This window comes from Malus sylvestris, chromosome 12 (genome assembly GCF_916048215.2).
Source record: "Malus sylvestris chromosome 12, drMalSylv7.2, whole genome shotgun sequence".
Taxonomy (NCBI): domain Eukaryota; kingdom Viridiplantae; phylum Streptophyta; class Magnoliopsida; order Rosales; family Rosaceae; genus Malus; species Malus sylvestris.
The window spans coordinates 25,080,901-25,103,839 of NC_062271.1; the positions used below are offsets into that span (position 1 = coordinate 25,080,901).

Genomic DNA, 22,939 nt, shown 5'->3' on the forward strand with positions numbered 1-22,939 from the left:
ACCCATCTCGCGTTTTAGATGCAAATGCATTTATTAAGTTTACATAATCTAATTTTTCAACCAATTCAAACTGAAAGAGAAGTCTCTACCCAGTATGCCAAATTTCAATCATTTTTCTATTATTACAATGTTTCTTATTACATCAATAAATGAATGAATGGATAAATATAAAGGTGATATTTAAGAGAAAAGTAAAAATAAGATGGTGGGACTATTTAAAAGGGAGAGGACATGCAACTATAAAAAAGATGGTGGGACCATCTTAAGTAAAACCGTGCAATTAAAATGATGTTGGGAATAGGGTTGTCTTCTTCCCCGCACGAGGCCGACCCTGCAGCAAAAGATTTTCAAATTCTAACGTTTATAAGCCTGCATAGCTCCCGCCCATCTCCGTCCAAACCTACCTGGCTCCGCCTAAAAATTGGGGGCTCTTCCGAAGTGGGGACCTATCACATCCCGGCTCGGGCCGCCACCACATCTCAGGCTCGAGTCCACCGTACCACGATATTGTCCTCTTTGGGCCCCAACCACGCCATCACGGTTTTGTTTCTGGGAACTCACACGAGAACTTCCCAATGGGTCACCCATCATGGGATTGCTCTCGTGCGATCTCACTTAACTTCGGAGTTCCAATGGAATCTGAAGCCAATGAGCTCCCAAAAGGCCTCGTGCTAAGTAGAGATGGGAATATACATATAAGGCATAGATGATCCACTCCCCTGGGCGATGTGGGATGTTACAGGGCCCTAGGAGGGCGCCTACTCCGGCTACCCTCAGGGCCGGCTCTACACAAGACTCAATCTCCTCGATGGAAGGTGGCTCTTTATTCCATTCCAGGTCTTGAGGAACAAAAGGATCTTGGAAAATTCACAAATGTCGTACTCGTCATCAAGGTTGTCCTCCACGAAATCTAATACACAACCTGAAGACCTGATGCCTTCCCACTGCTTGGAAAGAAAGCTCATGCGAGCCGTAGGGATAGTGTGGATGAGTTGGAGGATTTGGTGGATAACATCTTTGGGTACGTGATGTCGCGGCAGACCCGTTGTTTCAACGTTGTCGTCGTTTTGGTCATCTATGTTAGTGTTTTTGGTAGACATGATAGAAATCCAGCCGGATTTGTGAATGCCAGATAAGGGTACCTGTGAAATGTAGACGTTCCATCCTATATGTAATTGCATTACTTGCTGAGCAAGTAATATCTCTCGAAATAATTGCATCACTTGCCAAGCAAGTAATATATTCTAAGCCCTCTCATTCTTCGTCACGCACCCTCTTTCTCTTCCAATAAGCCCAAACTTCTAAACTTTGGGTCAAAGTAATTTTTTTCGGCCCGGCCCAACTTGGGCCCACCTGACCTTTTCAAATACGAGATGTGTGCTAGCTAGGGCTCTCGATTCGATTCCAAAGTTAAGATTTTTTTTTTTTTATTGTGCTCCACCGTCGAATCCTCCTCCAAGTTTCGCCTTTTCGCACAACAGAGGTATTCTTATCCTACCTTCTTCGTTTTCTAAAATGGTTATCGATTCTAGGGTTTGCTTTATTCGTGGCTTACCTGTAAATCAATAGAGCGAGTTGTATGTTGAATTTTTTCTTTTGGGATCTGATCTAATTGTATGTGGGTTTTTTGAATTTCAGAGAATTTGTTCTTCCTAATTATCCATGTTATCTAAAATTTGTTAATTTTATTGGTTTAATTGGTTTTCCTCTAATTTGGATGATTTATTTCTTGAAGTTAATGAGTCACATCTGCTCCATAAAAGGGTAGACAAAAGGCCAATGAGTCAATCCAGAAAACATAACAAGAAGTACAACATATTCAAAGATTCTTTTAGAACAAAACCAATATTTTTACATAAGAACATAAAACAACTATGTTTATGCCATACTTAGGGCCTCCGTATTTAGATCTCGTACAAATACTCGAGGGACTTAAATGTAATTATGTAATAAAGGAAGGGGCAAATATGTAATAAGTGAAGAGCCCTTATTCTATAAAAGGACTCCTCACTCTCACAATTGGAAGAGGCCAATTCCTAGGCCCTCTCACCCCTCTCAAAGCTCTCACTCTCAGAGCTTTCTCTCCCTCAGAAATACAATATCAGGGTGGACGTAGCCCAAACCTTGGTCAACCACGATACATCTTGTGTTCTTTACTTTTCTTGCAGATTCACGGTCGGATTTACGTTGTTCCAAGACCTCCGGTTTTGTGCATCAACATTTGGCGCCGTTTATGGGAAACGATACGAAACGTTGTGTCGGTTCTCTTTCATTTTTTTCACCTTCACCGTGAATCTGCAAAATCACAGAAACCCAGGAACCAAAGTCACTGCAAAACCTATATCTAAAAAATGCAAAAATGAAAACTCCGAAACTCAACCACAGTTTCTTAAGCAAGTTTACGATCTGGATCTCATATCATATTATCTGTCTCCGCCTCCCACACATCTACTTCCAGCATTAATTCAACTTTCATGCTCAATTAACCAACCAAAATTCAACTTTTTCTCATTGGCTCCCAACCATTCGCACCAACTTCATCTGCTCCATACAGCTTCAACCAGCCAAAAGTAAACCCGACCCGTTTCAGGAAACAAGTTCCTCCTCCTACCCAGTTAACCAAATCCCTGGATTTTTTTTCACCTGTGAAGTTAAATCTTGGTTCTCGGAGAACAAGAAGGAGGGCGAAAGGATAATTGAGCAGGGTTTCGTCTTGGTTGCTGTTGCTTTGGTTGTTGGGCACTGTTCGGATCTGAGTTTTGTTTCTGGGTTCTTTGCATCTACCGCTCACGAGCCTCACACTCACCACCACGGCTGCAACCATATGCACCACCACGACCACGGCCACGGCCACCAAGAGAAGAGATTGTTGGCGACATCGAAGCTTCTTGAGGAATTGGCAGATGAGGAGGACATGAAGTTATACGAATTTGAATTTCAAGTCTCCAACCTCTTCTCTGATGGCGGCGACGACTGCAAATCCTTCTCCCAGCTGCTCGTCGGAGCCATGACGTCTCCTCAATCGTGCCTGGATCTGCAGCGCTACATGGGCGGTGGTACGTTGACCTGGCTGTTAACGTCTTGAAGCTCCAGCAGTTCTTCCCCCCGTCTGCCCCTTCCTCTTCTAGTAGTTCTTCTCGAAACTCCTGATACACGAAGTTCTCAGCAATTTTGAAAGCATCATTAATACGCCCATCCTTTACTACCCAAGAACATTTTCAAGGCCAGAGTAACCTCGTCATTCTTGTAAAGGCAGTTCAGGAGTGTGTTGAAAGTTATTGTGTTTGCAAAGGCAGTTCGGTATGTTGGGATGAGGAAAGCAGTTATATCGTACTCGAGTTTTCTCCCGCACCCAGATCCCGTCATGGCGCTCGATCTCAGCTTCTTCGCCTCTGTTAGGAACTTCGTCTCCGATTCCAGCATTTGACTACATCAGGGGTTAAGCATCGATCCACGAGCTTACTACTCTGTTACTTTGAGTTGTCATTCGGAGCTTTACCTAGCAACCATGTGATAAGTTCAGAATACTCAACAATATTTTGGCAGATCGGGAAAGCAATAATAAAAGCAAATAGTCGTGTCTATCATGGCAATGATGGACTACTTTATCAGGGACAGGGAAAATGAGAAGCGTTTGGCCCAACCTACACCTCTGGGGATATGGTTGGAGGTGGTATCAATCATGATTCACAAGAATTCTTTTTCACGAAAAATAGAGCCTTGGGGATGGACTCGTGGATCATGTAGCAGAAAAGAGAAAAGAAGAAAGCAAAAGAAAGGAATAAACACCCCACCAGAATGATGTGATTTACTTTTTGACAGATGTATGATGTAATTTATTTTTCTTATTTTTCGGAAACATCTGTATAAACCCCATCAGAGGGTAATAATAAGAATAAAAAAATGGCAAATCCCAAAATAAATGGGCTGGAATATTGTGTAGAGGACGAAGGCCCATAAGCCCAAAATAGCTCCAACCAGGCGATCAAAAGTACGCCAAGTACTCTACATAGTACGCCCAGTACTCCATAATTATTCGGCAACCTGCCACTATTACCACCAACCAGGTGATCAAAAGTACGCCCAGTACTCCAAAATTATTTGGCAACTTGCCATTATTACCACCAACCAGGTGATCAAAAGTACGTCCAGTACTCCCAAATTATACATGAGCATTACTCATGTCAATCATACATAAACATTCATGAGCATTACTCATATCAATCATACATAAACATTCATGAGCATCACTCATGTCAATATTCATAAGCATCACTCATGTCAACATCCATAAGCATCACTCATATCAATCAACATAAACATTCATGAGCATCACTCATGTCAATCAGCTTCAAAAGCTTCATTTATAAAAGCTCTAGCTTCAAAAGCTTCATTTACAGAGATCCAACTTCAAAAGCTTCATTTACAAAAGCTCTAGCTTCAAAAGCTTCATTTACAAAGCTCCAGCTTCAAAAGCTTCATTTACAAAAAGCTCTAGCTTCAAAAGCTTCATATATAGAGCTCCAGCTTCAAAAGCTTCATTTACAAAAGCTCTAGCTTCAAAAGCTTCATTTATAGAGCTCCAGCTTCAAAAGCTTCATTTACAAAAATTCTAGCTTCAAAAGCTTCATTTACAAAGCTCTAGCTTCAAAAGCTTCATTTACAGAGCTCCAGCTTCAAAGCTTCACTTGCAAAGCTTTACCTACAAAGCTTCAGTGCAGGGTATACAAATACCGCCTCTGAACAACCGCCACTTCGGCCCATACATGGATTCAATTTGAAGTCTCCAGCCAACAGACTCTATTGACCGAATACTTGGGGGACTACATTATGTACCATATATTGGGCCTCAACTGGGCCTCAACTGGGCCTCATGAAAAATACTTGGGGGACTCTAGCCCATCATTCATGTATTGAAGAGCGAGCCCTTATACTATAAAAGGGACTCCCTCACCACCATTAGAGAGCATCAACTCTAGCCCATATTTATGTATTGAGGAACGAGCCCTTATTCTATAAAAGGGACTCCCTCACCATCATTAGAGAGCATCGCCGACTACTGAGCAACCGTCTCACCGCGAGCATCAACTCTAGCCCATATTTATGTATTGAGGAGCGATCCCTTATTCTATAAAAGGGACTCCCTCGCCATCATTAGAGAGCATCGCCGCCTACTGAGCAACCGCCTCGCCGCGAACATCAACTCTAGCCCATTATTCATGTATTGAGAAGCGAGCTCTTATTTTTTAAAATGGACTCCCTCACCATCATTAAAGAGCATCACCGCCTATTGAGCAACCGCATCGCCGCGAACATCAACTCTAGCCCATCATTCATGTATTGAGGAGCGAGCCCTTATTCTATAAAAGGGACTCCTTCACCTTCAACGCCACAAGCCGAGCCAACCAAGGCAACATAAGCCACAAGCCAAGCAGCCTCGCAACATGTGCAACTTCTAGATGAGCATCATTTCAGATTGAGCACTACCTCATATCGAGCATTAGTTCAAGACAGCATCTAGTTACTTCGGCCTACACATGGACTGAATTTCAAGTCTCTAGGCAAAAGACTTTCTTGACTGAAGACTTGGGGGACTTTTGTTTATACCATACTTAGGGCCTCCATATTTAGATCTCGTACAAATACTCGGGGGACTTAAATGTAATTATGTAATAAGGGAAGGGGCAAATATGTAATAAGTGAGGAGCCCTTATTCTATAAAAGGACTCATCACCCTCACAATTGGAAGAGGCCAATTCCTAGGCCCTCTTACCCCATCTCAAAGGTCTCATTTTCAGAGCTTTCTCTCCCTCAAAAATACAATATCAGTGTGGACGTAGCCCAAACCTTGGGGTGAACCACGATACATCTTGTGTTCTTTACTTTTCTTGCAGATTCACGGTCGGATTTATGTTGTTCCAAGACCTCCGGTTTTATGCATCAACAAACTACAAATACCAAAGTAGAACTCCTTAATCATAAAAATGAAATCCTCTGGTGAACCAAACCCATAGACAACCCAGATTGCACAAAAGAACAGAAAGCAACCACATTAACTGCTGGAGTTCGAATCCCTATTCGCCGTAAATCATAACAGTTTAGAATATCGTTTGTATCAAGAAAAGTTCAATAGACAAAATGCACTATAATTTTAATCTCATCATCATAAAATGAAATCCACCGTCACCCAATTCCATAGACGACCCAACTTGCAAAAAATGACCATAATCTTCAAATACAAGTGTACAAAAGGAAAACCATATCCTTCAAATTTGATAGTAATTCGTATATACTAGAATATGCAAAAAAAAAAAAATTGATATCCAATAAACAGAAAATCATAAATTGATCGAATCTGGAATTGGAAGAATGCTCAATCTATGTCCGGTTGCTGAGAAAAAAAACAATCAGAAAATCCTCCAGGTTTCGTAGAAACGGCAATTCTCAGCAGCCAAACACAAGCAAAAATTCAAAACAAATAAAAATAAATAAATAAATAAAAACTAGATGGAATGGTTGAAAGATAAGATTGGAGACTTTGTAGTAAGAAGCATACCAGCGCAAAGCCAATGAAGGACCCTCTTCAACCAACACTAATCTTTCTTAACGAAGCCGAGACTCCACGGTTCCAGTTCGTTTGCAGCTCCAGTGAGTCGCAAGGAAGAAAACTTTGAAATTCCTTTTCGGCAATACGATGTCGTTTCTCTTAGTGTTTGGTGACTTTGATGATTTGAAATGGGAAAACGGAACTCTAGGGCCCCACTTCGAAGGCTTGCCTAGGGCCCCCGAATTCTTAGGGCCAGCCCTTGTCTTGTGGTACAAACTGCCTCGAGTTTGCCGAAAAGGAATTTCAAGGTTTTCTTCCTTGCGACTCACTGGAGCTGCAAACGAACTGGACCGTGGAGTCTCGGCTTCGTTAAGAAAGATTAGTGTTGGTTGAAGAGGGTCCTTCATTGGCTTTGTGATGGTATGCTTCTTACTACAAAGTCTCCAATCTTATCTTTCAACCATTCCATCTAGTTTTTTTTTTTTTAATTTGTTTTGAATTTTTGTTTGTGTTTGGCTGTTGAGAATCGCCCTTTCTACGAAACCTGGAGGATTTTCTGATTGTTTTTTTTTCTCAGCAACCGGACATAGATTGAGCATTCTTCCACTTCCAGATTTGATCAATTTATGATTTTCTGTTTATTGGAAATCAAATTTTTTGCATATTCTAGTATATACGAATTACTATCAAATTTGAAGGATATGGTTTTCCTTTTTAATCCAATAACCTCTTTAAGTTCAACTAACCAACATTTAATACGGTTGTAGATGTTTCAGCTCAGTTGAAGAGTGTCTCAAATTTGAATCACAATAATGTTAGTATCATATATGCATTGCAATGTGTTCATTATTTAGTTCCAATTAACTCCATTTCGGTGACATAACTTTTTCGTATAGCAATCTTGTAAAAGTATTTTCCTAAATTGAATTGTCAAAACGAACTTGAAGCCCTATCTATAATTTGTTACCATAATAGGTATTATCAATTGCTACAATTGAAATGAGTACCAAAGACACAAGATTGCAACTCTATAAATAATCTGAAATCTCAAAAGATAATGTGATGATTGGGAATTATTTAGTGGCAGTCGGTGAGACGTCATGGAGTATAGTTGAAGAACACACAACCAACCAGAAGCGGTTGCATATCACATGCTTTCACTCCCTCCACTCCACTACCACTACTAGGAGTGCCAATAGGGATTAAGTGACGACCAAAGGAAAATATATGGCTTTGGACCCCTTGTTCTTTCAAGTACCTTCTTTTAGTTTTACGAGTTAATTACACTGACGTTTCTTGAGATTTTTTGTATTTTTATTACTTTTTGTAGCTTTTAAAAGTTATAGCGACACTTTTTAAGATCTCAAGCTTATTTTGTTCAAAATTCCGTCTAAAAATTGAGGACGTTATGGAGACAAATTTTCAGATAATTTTATGCTACATGGCATATGTTACATGTCACAACCCTAACAGAAAATTTAATAAAAAATAATAACAATAAAATAGAAGTGTAGAAGCACAAACTATGCGGCACTAAAAGAAACTCCAACTAACCGTTTGACTGGGGACCTATCACGACCTCCCTCCATTATTATTAAATTAAGAATCTTGGGAATCAAGGATATGAGAAAAGCAAAAATCGAAAAACACTCTCCTACTTGGTCTTTTGATTTTCTTCGGTTCACTTGATCTAACAAAAATTAAAAAAGAATGTATAGAAAGGAAAAATAAAAAATGTGTACCTATCACTCTAAAGAGTTTCGACTACTAAATTTTCTACCATAAAAATTTTGAATTTAGTTTGTTTATGGTCATTTTTTTTTAACAAACGATATTATGGATGGGGTAGTGAGCTAAGCCTCACAATAGACTAGCAATAATGTAGTTTAAATTCGCCTTTGGCGATAATCGAACATAAGACCTCTCACTATCCAGAGAAGGAAAATACTACTAAATTGCAATACTAAATGGCTATTTATGGTCATTCTTAAACATACATGTTTATTTATGTCACCTGATTCTTTTTATTTTATTCAATTCAAGATGAAAGATCGTAACAAGCAAGAATATGCTTGAGAGAAAAAGACTAATAAAAATCGTTTTTTTACACAAAACATGAGTTTTACCCAAATTAACAATTTAGGTCATTAAGCAATCCCACTCAGATGCTATAACTTAGGTTAGACAATGAAACCCAAATTCTCAAAATTGAACCATTAGGTAAAATACCAATTTTATCCCTCCCTACTTGATAAGATTGACATTGGAAGCAAAGTTGAATTGGGGCTGACACAGGTGGTGTGATGTGATTGGCCACAGGTTTAATTTTGGAATGATCCAATCAGAGTGCAACAAAAATACTCTGTTTTCATGAGTGTTGCTTAGTGCCATGTCTACATGCATTTTGTTGGCTTTGCTTGGACTTGGATATTAGTATTTTAGTGAGGGGAAGTTAGGACTCAAGTGCAAAAATCTGCATATAAACTGGAGAGGAGGATGGGATGGAATAGGAACCATGTCAAGATGGTGGGTTGGAAGACCTGGATTTGCTTCGAGCAATCCTTCCTCGTCCTAAGTAGTGCTTCCTTCTCAAGCTTACTTCACATTCAAGGCGCAAATCCAAAGGTGAGTTAAGTTTTCGGTTACTCGCTCCCTTCTCCCTCTCCATTTGGCTCGAACTTCCTTGTAGTGGAAATTCAACTGTGGCAGTATTTCAAGCCAATTATACGTTGTTATTTGAAAATCTTAAAACTCAAAGTAGTTGCATGATTGGTTTAGAATATTAACACATTGAGATTCTCGGTAAGGATGAACTTCTCTGCTCGTTGAACTCTTTTTGAGATTTGGTTTAAATTTGCAGGAAATGGGGATGGATTGGTGAGCTTGTACAAACACATGGAGTCTTATGGGGAATATGAAGATATAAGAGTGTGATGTGGGAGATTATTCACTCTTGTCAACAGAATGCAAACAACACTACAAGGAGGAGGAAGAGGTCGTCTTCTTAGTGGAGATTCTGTCTTCAGCCACATAAGTTGTGTCCTTCCTTTTCAAAAGAATTGGCGTTTGGTTAACCAGCCATGAATCTTAGCTTTGATTCTGCAGGATTTCACATGTAAATACCAGCAACTTGAGTGAGCATAGATGATATAGTTGCTCTCGATTTTTCATTTTTAGCGTCTTTCGAGCGTCACACTTTGTAATTTCAGAACAGCAAAACGAGATTATTTCGAATAAAAGCATATAACAAGGTCCACTTAACCATTATAGAACTTGGTTTAATTTGTATACATAGCCATAGACTCGTAGGATAACTAGAACGTAAACACTACTCAACAGATCTTTAACTACATAAGTTGGAGGCGATGAAAGCCTCGAACCAACGATTTGCTATGCGGTAAGTCTACTCTGACATGTCGAAGGCGCCTACCTGAGATCACACTCTTATTAGCTTGCTTAATATAAATATGCATATTTCTAGAGAGATCACTCCAAAACATTAGAAACAAACACGAGAGCAAACAGAGCGCCGTGAATTTTCAGTTTGCAGCATCACCCTCATGAAGGAGATACTGGTCAAAGTGCCACACTCCTGCAAGCCATGAAATACCTCATTAGATAAGAGTCCAGAAATTGAGATAACTCATTAGATAGGGTGAATCGGAAGGAAAATATGATGGTGAAGAGTTGGAAGTATGAAATACCATGGCCTTTTCCAACCCTCCTCAGTTGAGTGACATAGTCAGCTATCTTCTTGATGGCCTCAACCTGTAAAATAATACGCGAATAAGCTTTAGTTAGAATACTGCAAAGCATCGGTTTTTCTTACTAGTCATGTGTAAAAAGCTGTGATTGTTCTTGTCCAAGTTGGTTAGTGATGAGAAAAATGTTTTTCAGTGTAATTGCAGATAGCGTTTTCTCTTGGATTTTTGTATGTTCACTTACTGAAATGATTAACAACCAAAGTAAGAACCGATGGTGGCTTTTTACTCTAACAATGACAATATCACAATAGTAATTCAACCTAGTACTAGAGTAGAACACGTGTTTAATTCACCTGCTCAGCCAGAAACTCGCTCTCGATAAAATCCATCAATTGGGGATCATTGTTCTGGTCTGCGACCTGTTTTGGATCAAATAATGAGAATTTAATACGAAAAGAAAGCGTCAAATGGAAACCAGACCCCATGAGCCTTATCAATGACTTCAAAACCAATCTTATATCACAGAAATGTGTTACCTTATGCAAGTTCAAGAGTTTTTCATTTGTCAGCTTCTCCAAAGATAATGCTAACTCCATAGCTGCATCAACGAATCAACGAAAAAGTTTCAGATAAAGACAGCACATTCTCTAATTACACATATCAGCAATCCATCATTCAGCAGCAAAGAAATTGTCAACGCCGATAAGTGTGTTGCCTACGGAATGAAAAATCTTACCATACAATGCATCTCCCTTTTCTGCATGCTCAAACTCCGTAGGCGCCGCGATTACAGAGTGCAGTTTCACTCTCCCACCTCGCTTGTTCTGAGAAATAAATCGCAATACTATCAGATCTCGCAATACAAGACCCTAACACATGAACGCGCGCGCACACGCACAAAAACTCGTATACCTGATATTCCATCAGCTTTTCGGCATGTTCTCTTTCTTCCTCGCTCGATTCCTTGAAAAAGCTGATACATCACAACCAATTAACCACACATCAATTTAAAATATAAAAATTTAAATTGCGCGTGCAAAGAGACTAGTATATTATATATTAAACGGGGATATTTAGGAATTTAGTGTGTTTACTTGGCAAGGCCCTTGAGAGCAACGTTGTCCCTGTCAAAGTACGCAAACAGTGCATGGTACACATACGACACATTGTATTCCACACTGTCACACAAAAATTTAAGATTTAAGATTACCAATATGAAAAAAATCATCAAAAATCAAAACAATAATAAATGAAATTAAAATTTTGTAACAACATGGAGATACACACTTGATCTGCTCGTTAATGGTGGCCTCGGACTCATCTGTGTAACGCTGACGGGCAAGAGAGACCTGAGGAGACACGGGGACAACAAAAGCATCGTTCTTCACCTCCTCAAACGGCTGAAACACAACGCCGGTCAACGCCACTGTTTCGCTCGATGCAGAAACCGCAAACTTTTCGAGTTTTCGCTGCGGTTTAAAGCTCAGAGCAGATGAGGATGATCCAAGTTTTGAATTGGACAAGAGGGTGCTAACAGCACCGCCTTTGTCCCCTAGCTTGGATGGGACGGAAAACGTCGAAATGGCCCTCAGAGATATCATCGACACGGTTTTCGATCGGATTATCTCGAACGGGTGATTGGAAAGAAGAGAGTTTGAACAAGAATCTGGACTGGAAATTGCAGAGGAATTGGAGAACGGTGAAGAGATGCGAGAGGCTGAGAGTGGGGTGAGGGGCTATATTGATATGGAGGAAATCAAGTTGGCATGGGCTTTATTCTGGACCGTTGGATCAGAGAATACGTGGGTGGCTACGATTCGAACATGTGTGAGGGCGTGTGGTGAGCTCGTGGTGGTTATCCAAATACCACTGAAGTCGTGGAATCTAGCGTCCTTTCCGTTCCACGTTGCAATCACAGAAGGGTCACAATTTTGTCTTTTTGTTATTCCAGTTTCTCACTCGCTCGACTGGCCTAAGGGGAAATTCGCGCTATTTCAGTCGCCTGAATATAAGGAAAGGGCACTTTCGTAAAATGCAATAGTTTTCCATTGGCGAGTACGCGAGTAAACTGCTTTTATAGCGTGGCGAGCTTGGAAAAGTTTACTCTTGCTCAAAATCTTTGAAAAGTATTTTAAAGTTGGAAAACTATCGTTACAGAATATTGACGTGAAAATTAATGTTAAATTGTAATGTGACGAGATTCATGGAGAGTTCCATTTTGAGAGTTTCCTTAGCATTTCTCTTAATTATAATTATTGTTTGTGTTTGATTTATTCAATCTAATTGCAAAAAACAGAAAGCCGTGTGTGAGAGTCTAAGAGGTGTGTGGGAAAAAAAAAATCATCTCCTTATATCAAAAAATGGGGATTAGTTGTGGGACCGGCTCCACATCAAACTTCAACAATCTAAACCATCTATTTTGTAAGTCTCGATTCATAGATCATCCTTACAAAATTTTAATTCAATCCGAAACCATTTGCCTATTTAATTATCACAATGAAATTTCAATATTTTTTAGAGAAAAAAATGTTCATCAATTTATTTGAACTTAATTAGATACCTTAAATATTTTTGATTTGGCTAATATTTTACAAGTATGATCTATGAGATGCAACTTGAACAATAAATGATTCAAATTGCTAAAGATTAATGTGGTGTGGATCCTACAACTAATTCTCGTTTTCATAAATAAAAAAAAATTAGGCTGCTTACTATGTAATTTAGTTGAACTCCCATTCCCTTTAGACCAACTCCAATGGTTGGGTTAAAAGCCAAAATTTTTAGCCCGAAAAATTTAGCTTTTAGCTCATAAACAGTTTTTCAGCTCCAACCATTTTGGAATAAAATTTTAGCCCGGAATCATTAAAAAATGAACTTAGGCTATTTTTTCCTTAAATTAAATTTAAAAAATAAATAAATATGTAGACTATCGTAAATTAATTTTATGAACATTTTAATCTAAAAATATTTAAATTCCGATAAATATTGAAAAATCACTAAATATATGAATAAATTATTGAATGAAAGTTGAATTATTGAAGGCATCTATTCTACATCAAAATGTGGAATAATAAGTACAATAATTATTGAAGGCATCTAGATTAATAGAAACAATAATTAATAAGACATAAATTTGATAAAGTACATAAACCACATAGCCATGCCAACCAACCACAGCTCTCTCCAACCTTCCATTCCATAAAGTGCATGCTTTGTTGATAGTCTTCCACCGATTATAAACACCACTACCATCCCGCTCGCCGCCATTGCAATTTTCTTGAAACTTTGCAATGATTTTATCTCACAAAACCTTCTTATTTTGATTTGTGCCAACTGCACCATCTTCTCTAACACAAACCCATGCCAAGCATAAAGCAACATCTTCCTCACATGTCCAATTACGACCTCTAATATGCTCCTTTGCCATGTTGAACAATTTGGAAATGGAAAGAAATGGTAGAAAGATAAATTGGAAGAATTGTAGGAGAAAAATAAGTTTTGTGTGAATGTTTAAACAAATACATAAGTATTTATAGAGTTTTTGGGTGAATTTTGAGTTAAATATAATTTTTTAATTATTTTAGCCGTTGGATTTAAATTTGGGCCGTTAGATCTTTTTTTTACCGTTAGATTTGATTATATTCGATATCAGCCGTTGGATTCAATAATATATAAATATAAAATAATTTTTTTTTGAATCTAGGCCATTGGATTAACCAACGGCCTGATGATCACAGCCATTCGATCGAAATAGCCGTTGGAGCTCTGGGGAACGTGGCCGACAAGCCCACGTGGGTGGGTCCCAGCCGGTCTGAAGGACCGCGCGTTAGGCGCATTTGGCGAGTCCACGGGCTGGGTTTGGAGCCCAAATGCTGAAAACCACTCTCTTCGGTGGGGCACACTCCGATTTTGGGCTAAATTTTGGGCGGTTTCTGGCCTCACTTCCCCTTTAAGCATCTAGCCCACATTTTCCCCTTGGGTTGGAGTGAGTGTGGAGAGAAATTTTGGGAGGGAATTTAGCATTTAGCCCACCATTAGAAATGATCTTAATGTAAAAATATTAATGCATTAAAAAATAACGCTTGGCAGTCTATGGTCTCACCGTGGTGCTGAAATCCGACAAGGAGTCGTTACCTCCACCGACTCCATTTTGAGATGCGTGCTACCATCCCTAAAATTCGACACGTGGTAACCTCTCACTGGATCTTTTGCATGAGAATCGGAGTACGTGTAGGAAAACCATAGCTTTGTCATTAAAAGACCGCTTTGGAAGGAGGACGTTTGTCTCCTCTACATAAGCCGCATCTGTGCACCCAACAGAAGAAGAAGAATACACGAAAAAGTGTCTGCAAACCCTAAACAGAAATTTGAGCTTTCCTCTTTTCAACTGAGTTCGAATCGCCCTTCAATTCGCCCTTTCTGTAAATTAGAGAAGTTTTTAGAATAATTCTTTGGAAGAAACAAAAACGAGAGAAAGAGATGGAGGATGTTATACCAGAGTCTGAAAGCCTGCTGCTTCCGGTGAATCTCCGCCATACAAATGGCGGAGCCAAAACAGAAGGTCATGGAGCTGTTAATGGAGGTGAAGGGACGGAAAAAGGGTCCATTCACAGCGAGCAAGGTGAGGACAAAGAAGTTGATGCAGAGAAGAAAATCATGATCGAAGGTACTGAGGAGGAAGAAGAAAAGGGAGGTGGTGGGATTATAACACACCTTATATCTTTAGTTTCTCCGAGGAGCGTTCCGAAAGGCGGGGATGCTGGAAAAAGAAAAGGTGAGTTTGAAGTAGATGATGTGGGAAACGGGGGGTTTTCTAATAAGTTGGAGAGAGAGGGTGGTGGTGGTGGCGAAAATGGTAATGGAGGGGTTTTCTCAAATCTCATCTCCAACTTTTTTAACCAGAGTAATGGCGGCGGAGGAGGAGGAGGAGGAGAGGTTGATGAGGTGAACAAAGAAGCTGAGAAGGTGACGAAGGATATTGGGAATAAGAGGATGAAGACGGCAGAGGAGGCGGAGGAGGGTGGCGGTGGAGGTGGCATCATTGACAACATTGTCTCTCACTTGCCTACATCACTTCCAGGTCAGTCCGTTAGTTCTTCTCTAAAATAATTTTAAAGTATTTTGTTTGTCCTCATTTTAACTGATTTGGAATTGCATTTTATAGAAACTGCTTTTGTTCATAAGCACTTTTGTTATTCGTGTTTGAATACATTTTTTTCTAAAAATAACTTCGAAGTTTATGTGACGGTGCGACGATCGCACCAAAGATTTATTTGTGAACTGAGAATATTGTCGAATGAATTTCTAATGACCAGATGATGCAGCTCCGACAACAGATGAGGCCTCCATTCTTATTACCTCGATTGTCAAAGACTAAGCAGGCAATGTGTGTCTACTAGTACAACAAGTGCCTGTATTTTATTTTCTTTCCCTTCCAAATTGTTGTTGTTTTCTGTTTTTTTTTCGATTTCGGTGTTGTTGTTTTTGTGGTAAATTGTTAATGTTAATGTATGTTATGATTTGGTAAAGCTCTCTGTATTGATTTGATACCAGTATGGCATTGGAAAACTCACTAGTTCTTGAGGTGTGCAAGATTAGATACCATCTGTCTTCAATTTTATATTTTGATACGACTTGGTTACCGGTGGTTGGCCCCAAAAAAAAAAACCAACACCAAGTAAGCCCAAAGTTCACCAAGAAAGGAAACCAAAAATAGGCCCATATGTGGAGATTCAACACACTTTAACCAAAACATACAATTCCTTGCGCTGCAAACTCTCTCTATGACTTCGTATTGTCCGAAGAATTGGATTAGAATGGATAACTCATTGTTTCTTCTTTAAACATACATTGAGTATAGTAGTTTATCTATTCTAATCCAATCTGAGAGACTAAATGAGGCTAGCGTTTTTGCTTTACAATGTAGTCCAATAACCTCTTTAAGTTCAACTAACCAACATTTGATACAATTGTAGTTGTCCCAGCTCGGTTGAAGAATGTCTCAAATTTGAATCATATTAATGTTAGTATCATATACATTGCAATGTGTACATTATTCAGGTCCAGTTAATTCGCTAACATAACTTTGTCGTGTAGCCATCTTGTAAAAGTGCTTTTGTAAATTGAATTGTCAAAACGAACTTGAAGCCCTATCTATAATAGGAACTATAAATTGCTAAAATTGAAATGAGTACCAAAAACACAAGATTGCAACTCTATATAGTCTCAAATCTCAAAAGATAATTTCATGATTGGGAGATGATGATTTATTTGGTGGCAGTCGGTGAGACGTGATGGAGTACAGTTGAAGAACACACAACCAACCATAAGCGGTTGCATATCACATGCTTTCACTCCCTCCACTCCACTACCACTACTAGAAGTGCTAATAGGGATTAAGTGACAACCAAAGTAACAACTATGGCCTTGGACTTTTACGTAAGTTACACTGACGTCTTTTGAATTTTTTTTGTATTTTTATTACTTTTTTTAAGCTTTCAAAAGTTACAGCGCGCTTCTTAAGATGCCAAGCTTATTTTGTTTAAACTTCCGTCTAAAATTGATGACGTTACCAAGACAAATTTTCACATAACCTAACTTTATGCTACATGGCATATGTTACATATCACATCACAAACGGAACAATTTAATAAAAAATAATAACAATAAAATAGAAGTGTAGAAGCACAAACTATATGGCACTAAAATAAAATCCAACTAACCGTTTGACTGGGGACCCATCACTACCTCCCTCCATTATTATTAAATTAAGAATCTTGGGAATCAAGGATATGAGAAAAGCAAAAATCCAAAACCACTCTCCTACTCATTGTCCATTTCTTCCAAATAAAGATTGGGCGGTGTTATCTCACAAGCTTTTTTAACTTTTCACACACATCAGGCTAATTTCAGTTTTTTAATTTTTTTCAGTTCATTTGATCTAACGAAAATTAAATAAATAATGTATATAAAGTAAAAAATGAATATGTAAATAACATCACTATGAAGAGTTTCGACTACCAAATTTTCTATCATAAAAATTTTGAATTTAGTTTGTTTATGTTCATTTTTTTTAACAATCCCACTCACATGTTTTAACTCAGGTTACCACAAAACCCAAATTCTCAAATTGGGTAAATCCCACCTGCCATACAAAATTGAACCATTAGGTAACATACCAATTTTATCCCTCCCTACTTGATAAGATTGACATTGGAAGCAAAGTTGAATTGGGGCTGACACAGGTGGTGTGATATGATTGGCCACAGGTTTAATTTTGGAAGGATCCAATCAGAGTGCAACAAAAATACTCTGTTTTTATGAGTGTTGCTTAGTGCTATGTCTACCTGCATTTTGTTGGCTTTGCTTGGAGTTGGATATTAGTATTATAGTGAGGGGACGTTAGGACTCAAGTGCAAAATTCAACATATAAAATGGAGAGGAGGGGAAGGAATAGGAACCATGTCAAGATGGTGGGTTGGAAGACTTTGATTTGCTTCAAGCAATCCTTCCTCCTCCCAACTAAGTGCTTCCTTCTCAAGCTTACTTTACATTCAAAGCACAAATCCAAAGGTGAGTTTTCAGTTACTCTCTCCTTTCTCCCTCTCTATCTGGCTCAAACTTCCTTGTTATTTGAAAATCTTAAAACTCAAAGAAGTTGTGTGATTGGTTTAGAAAACTAACACAGTAGGATTCTTAGTAAGGATGAACTTCTCTGCTCGTTGAACTCTTTTTGAGATTTGGTTTAAATTTGCAGGAAATGGGCATGGATTGGTGAGCTTGTACAAAGACATGGAGTCCTGTGGGGAATATGAAGATATAAGAGTGATGTGGGAGATTATTCACTCTTGTCAACAGAATGCAAACAACACTATAAGGAGGAGGAAGTGGTCGTCTTCTTATTGGAGATTGTGCCTTCAGCCACATAAGTTTTGTCCTTCCTTTTCAAAAGACTTGGCGTTTGGTTAACCAGCCATGGATCTTAGCTTTGATTCTGCAGGATGTCACATGTAAATACCAGTAACTTGAATGACCATAGATGATATAGTTGCTCTCGATTTTTCATTTTTAGATCTTTCGAGCGTCACACTTTGTAATTTCAGAACAGCAAAACAAGATTATTTCGAATAAAAGCATATAACAAGGTCCACTTAATCACTACAGAACTTGGTTTAATTTGTATACATAGCCATAGACTCGTAGGATAACTAGAACGTTTACACTACTCAACTGATCTTTAACTACATAAGTTGGAGGCGATGAAACCCTCGAACCAACGATTTGCGGTGCGGTAAGTCTACTCTGACATGTCAAAGGCGCCTATCTGAGATCATACTATAAATATGCATATTTCTGGAGAGAGAGCACTCCAAAACATTAGGAACAAACACGAGAGCAAAGAGAGCGCTGTGAATTTTCAGTTTGCAGCATCATCCTCATGAAGGAGATACTGGTCAAAGTGCCACACTCCTGCAAGCCATGAAATAGCTCATTAGATAGAGTCCAGAAATTGCGATAAGAGGCCAATCGGAATAAGAGGCGAATCGGAAGGAAAATATGATGGTGATGAGTTGGAAGAATGAAATTTGTTTCATACCATGGCCTTTTCCAACCCTCCTCAGTTGACTGACATAGTCAGCTATCTTCTTGATGGCCTCAACCTGTAAAATAATACGCGAATAAGCTTTAGTCAGTGTTAGAATACTGCAAAGCATCGGTTTTTCTTACTAGTCCGGCATAAAAAGCTGTGAATGTTCTTGTCCAAGTTGGTTAGTGATGAGAAGAATGTTTTTCAGTGTAATTGCAGATAGCGTTTTCTCTTGGATTTTTGTATGTTCACTTATCAAAATGATTAACAACCAAAGTAAGAACCGATCCGATTTTTACTCTAACAATGCAATATCACAATAGTAATTCAACCTAGTACTAGAGTAGAAAACGTGTTTAATTCACCTGCTCAGCCAGAAACTCGCTCTCGATAAAATCCATCAATTGGGGATCATTGTTCTGGTCTCCAACCTGTTTTGGATCAAATAAGGAGAATTTAATACGAAAAGAAAGCGTAAAACGGAAACCAGACCCCTTGAGCTTTATCAATGACTTAAAAACCAATTTATATCACAGAAATGTGTTACCTTATGCAAGTTCAAGAGTTTTTCATTTGTCAGCTTCTCCAAAGACAACGCTAACTCCATAGCTGCATCAACGAATCAACGAAAAAGTTTCAGATAAAGACATGCTCATTCTCTAATTACACATAACAGCAATTCATCATTCAGCAGCAAAGAAATTGTCAACGCGGATAAGTGTGTTGCCTACGGAATGAAAAATCTTACCATACAATGCATCTCCCTTTTCTGCATGATCAAACTCCGTAGGTGCCGCGATTACAGAGTGCAGTTTCACTCTCCCACCTCGCTTGTTCTGAGAAATAAATCGCAATACCATCAGATCTCGCAATACAAAGACCCTAACACATGAACACGCGCGCGCGCACACACAAAAACTCGTATACCTGATATTCCATCAGCTTTTCGGCATGTTCTCTTTCTTCCTCGCTTGATTCCTTGAAAAACCTGATACATCACAACCAATTAACCATACGTCAAATTAAAATATAAAAATTTAAACCCCGCGTGCAAAGAGACTAGTATATTATATATTAAGCGGGGATATTTAGGAATTTAGTGTTTACTTGGCAAGGCCCTTGAGAGCAACGTTGTCCCTGTCAAAGTACGCAAACAGTGCATGGTACACATACGACACATTGTATTCCACACTGTAACACAAAAATTTGAGATTTAAGATTACCATATGAAAAAAAAATCATCAAAAATCAAAACAATAATAAATGAAATTAAAATTTTGCAACAACATAGAGATACACACTTGATCTGCTCGTTAATGGCGGCCTCGGATTCCTCTGTGTAACGCTGACGGGCAAGAGAGACCTGAGGAGACACGGGGACAACAAAGGCATCGTTCTTCACCTCCTCAAACGGCTGAAACACGACGCCGGTCAACGCCACTGCTTCGCTCGATGCAGAAACCGCAAACTTTTCGAGTTTTTGCTGCGGTTTAAAGCTCAGAGCAGAAGAGGATGATCCAAGTTTTGAGTTGGACAAGAGGGTGGTAACAGCACCACCTTTGTCCCCTAGCTTGGATGGGACGGAAAACGTCGAAATGGCCCTCAGAGACATCGTCGACATGGTTTTCGATCGGATTATCTCGAACGGATGATTGGAAAGAAGAGAGTTTGAATAAGAATCTGGATTGGAAATTGCAGAGGAATTGGAGAACGGTGAAGAAATGTGAGAGGCTGAGAGTGGGGTGAGGGGCTATATAGGGATATGGAGGAAATCCAGTTGGCATGGGCTTTATTCTGCACCGTTGGATAAGAGAATAGGTGGGTGGCTACGATTCGAACACGTGTGAGGGCGTGTGGTGAGCTCGTGGTAGTTATCCAAATACCACTGAAGTCGTGGAATCTTGCGTACTTTCCGTTCCACGTTGCACTCGCAGAAGGGTCAGAATTTTGTCTTTTTTCTATTCCAGTTCTCACTCGCTCGACTGGCCTAAGGGGAAATTCGCGCTATTTCAGTCGCCTGAATATAAGGAAAGGGTACTTTCGTAAAATGCAATAGTTTTCCATTGGCGAGTACGCGAGTAAACTGCTTTTACAGCGTGGCGAGCTTGGAAGTTTTTTTTCTTCGTCAAAATCCTTGAAAAGTATTTTAAAGTTGGAAAACTATCGTTCTAGAATATTGACGTGAGAAGTAATGTTAAATTGTAAGATGGGAAGATTCATAGAGAGTCCTGTTTTGAGATAGTTTTCTTAGCATTTCTCTGAGAGGTGTGTGGGAAAAAAAAATCATCTCCTTATATCATTGTTGTGTAGCCCGGGAGAGATTCTCATTTTTTTTCAAAAAATAGGGATTAGTTATGGGACCAGCTCTACATCGAATTTTAACAATTTAAACCGTTTATTTTGTAAGTCTCAATTTATAGAACTTCCTTACAAAATTTTAATTCAATCCGAAATAATTTGACTATTTAATTATCACAATGAAATTTCAATAGTTTTTAGAAAACAAAATGTTCGTCAATTTATTTGAACTTAATTAGATGCCTTAAATATTTTTTATTTGGCTAATATTTTGCAAGTATAATCTATGAGATGCAACTTGAACAATAAATGATTTGAATTGCTAAAGATTAATGTGATGTGGATCCTACAACTAATTCTCGTTTCCATAAAATAAAAAAATTGAGATCCTTTCGCTTAAGGACTCCTATTGTTGTGTACATCAATAAAAGAAAAATAGAGTGTTGTAGCGTACAAAGTTGGGCATGAATGAAGATGGAAAGATGGGAAAAGGATCCTCGTTGGATCATTTTTCTGGAGATCCGGAGGATCCCGTGATTATGATTGCTCCGAATTCCGTGAATATGATCGTTCATCATATATCGTACGATCAGAAATGATTTAAAATTTAAAATTAAATATAAATAGTATTTAACGAAAACTGACTACACAATATAACGATTATGATCACGGAATCTCCGGATTCCTAGAAAAATGAACCGGTGAGGATCCGGAAGATGGAAGAATCTGGACGCCTCTAGGACGAAAAGTATAACTTTTCATCTGGATGATATGATTGCAAATTTGCAAGGGAATGGTCGTAGTTGGCTAGCTGTTCATTTGCTATATTTGTTGGGATGGATTTGGGCAGGGGAAAGAAATTAATTGGGCTTACTAAGTCCTACAGCTTGATTTGTGAGTTGGGCCGAAAAGCCCAGACTGTAAAGCGGTGGCTAATTGGAGTGTGATGTCTAGATTAGTTTCAATTGAGATTTTGAGGAATTTGATGGGATTTATGAATTCATGAATTTAGATACGGTTTAATTGATTTATAAATATTTCATGTAAAATTTTGTTTTAATTATCTCGAAATCTCAGGAGGAGAGATGAGATTTGTGAATGCTTAAAATACAGGACGAAATCTCTACAATTGCCTCAAATTCCTCAACTTTTAAAAGTTTTAAATAAATTTCTAATTAAATGAACTTGAATGTTATAAACTTGTTTAAAATCCTGATTTAATACACTCAAATTTCTAAAAAAAATTAATAAACTATTTTAAAATCCTGATTGAATACACAATCATTTTCAGATAATACCTTAAAATCCTAATTGAATACCCCTACATTTATTAAAAGAACTAAAATCTATCAGAATCACAATTGAATACACTAAGTCATATTAACTTATTAGTAATTCGTTAACAAAATAGAAAAGGATATTAACTTATCGGAAGACCTTATTTAAGGTTAGCTCATCGAGAACTATTTGGGCTCGTTTGATGTTAAGGATTGGCTTGGGTTGGATAATCTATTAGATTTAATAAATGTGTGAATAGAATTATGAATATCATCAACTTGCATTTTTTTTTAATTTTTATTTATGTGAAGGTAGAAGATGGAAAAATCATGAACAAGAATTATCCCTCTCAGCCTTACCATTTTTGGAGGGATTAGGAGGATAAGTTTTTCTCATGTTTTCTATGTCTTCTACGTTCACTTAAACAAATATACAAGTTGATATTCATATTTTTATTCAACATTCATTGTATTTAATGAATTTTCTAAGCCAAGCCAATCCTTAACATCAAACGGTGCCTATAAA

At 38.4% G+C, this 22,939-nt stretch overlaps 3 protein-coding genes and 1 long non-coding RNA gene across 7 annotated transcripts; 3 read left to right on the forward strand and 1 right to left on the reverse strand.

Annotated features, from left to right (window-relative positions):
• The first annotated feature begins 9,677 nt into the window (after nt 1-9,677).
• Nucleotides 9,678-18,434, forward strand: LOC126592942 (uncharacterized). Its single transcript, XR_007612838.1, has 2 exons — nt 9,678-9,798; nt 18,396-18,434. It is a non-coding gene; the product is annotated as an uncharacterized LOC126592942 (long non-coding RNA).
• LOC126592939 (ferritin-4, chloroplastic-like) lies at nt 9,782-20,568 on the reverse strand. Of its 4 annotated transcripts, XM_050258744.1 has the most exons (9): nt 20,241-20,562; nt 11,539-11,639; nt 11,346-11,429; nt 11,164-11,224; nt 10,988-11,075; nt 10,788-10,849; nt 10,605-10,670; nt 10,252-10,315; nt 9,782-10,139 (listed from the first exon to the last, which is right to left on the reverse strand). In XM_050258744.1, exons 1-9 carry the CDS (start codon nt 20,457-20,459, stop codon nt 10,087-10,089), a joined length of 798 nt encoding a protein of 265 aa, XP_050114701.1. In that variant the 5' UTR covers nt 20,460-20,562; the 3' UTR covers nt 9,782-10,086. The 4 variants fall into 4 exon arrangements, with proteins under 4 accessions (XP_050114701.1, XP_050114702.1, XP_050114705.1 ...); XM_050258745.1 differs by lacking the exon at nt 11,539-11,639 and having other exon boundaries at nt 20,140-20,563; XM_050258748.1 differs by lacking the exon at nt 20,241-20,562 and having other exon boundaries at nt 11,539-11,974.
• LOC126592940 (uncharacterized) lies at nt 14,531-15,829 on the forward strand. The gene is made up of 2 exons (XM_050258749.1): nt 14,531-15,331; nt 15,567-15,829. The coding sequence occupies exons 1-2, from the start codon at nt 14,731-14,733 to the stop codon at nt 15,626-15,628; spliced, it is 663 nt and encodes a 220-aa protein (XP_050114706.1). The 5' UTR covers nt 14,531-14,730; the 3' UTR covers nt 15,629-15,829.
• Nucleotides 17,642-18,416, forward strand: LOC126592941 (uncharacterized). Its single transcript, XM_050258750.1, has 2 exons — nt 17,642-17,823; nt 18,008-18,416. The coding sequence occupies exons 1-2, from the start codon at nt 17,685-17,687 to the stop codon at nt 18,217-18,219; spliced, it is 351 nt and encodes a 116-aa protein (XP_050114707.1). The 5' UTR covers nt 17,642-17,684; the 3' UTR covers nt 18,220-18,416.
• Nucleotides 20,569-22,939: the final 2,371 nt, after the last annotated feature.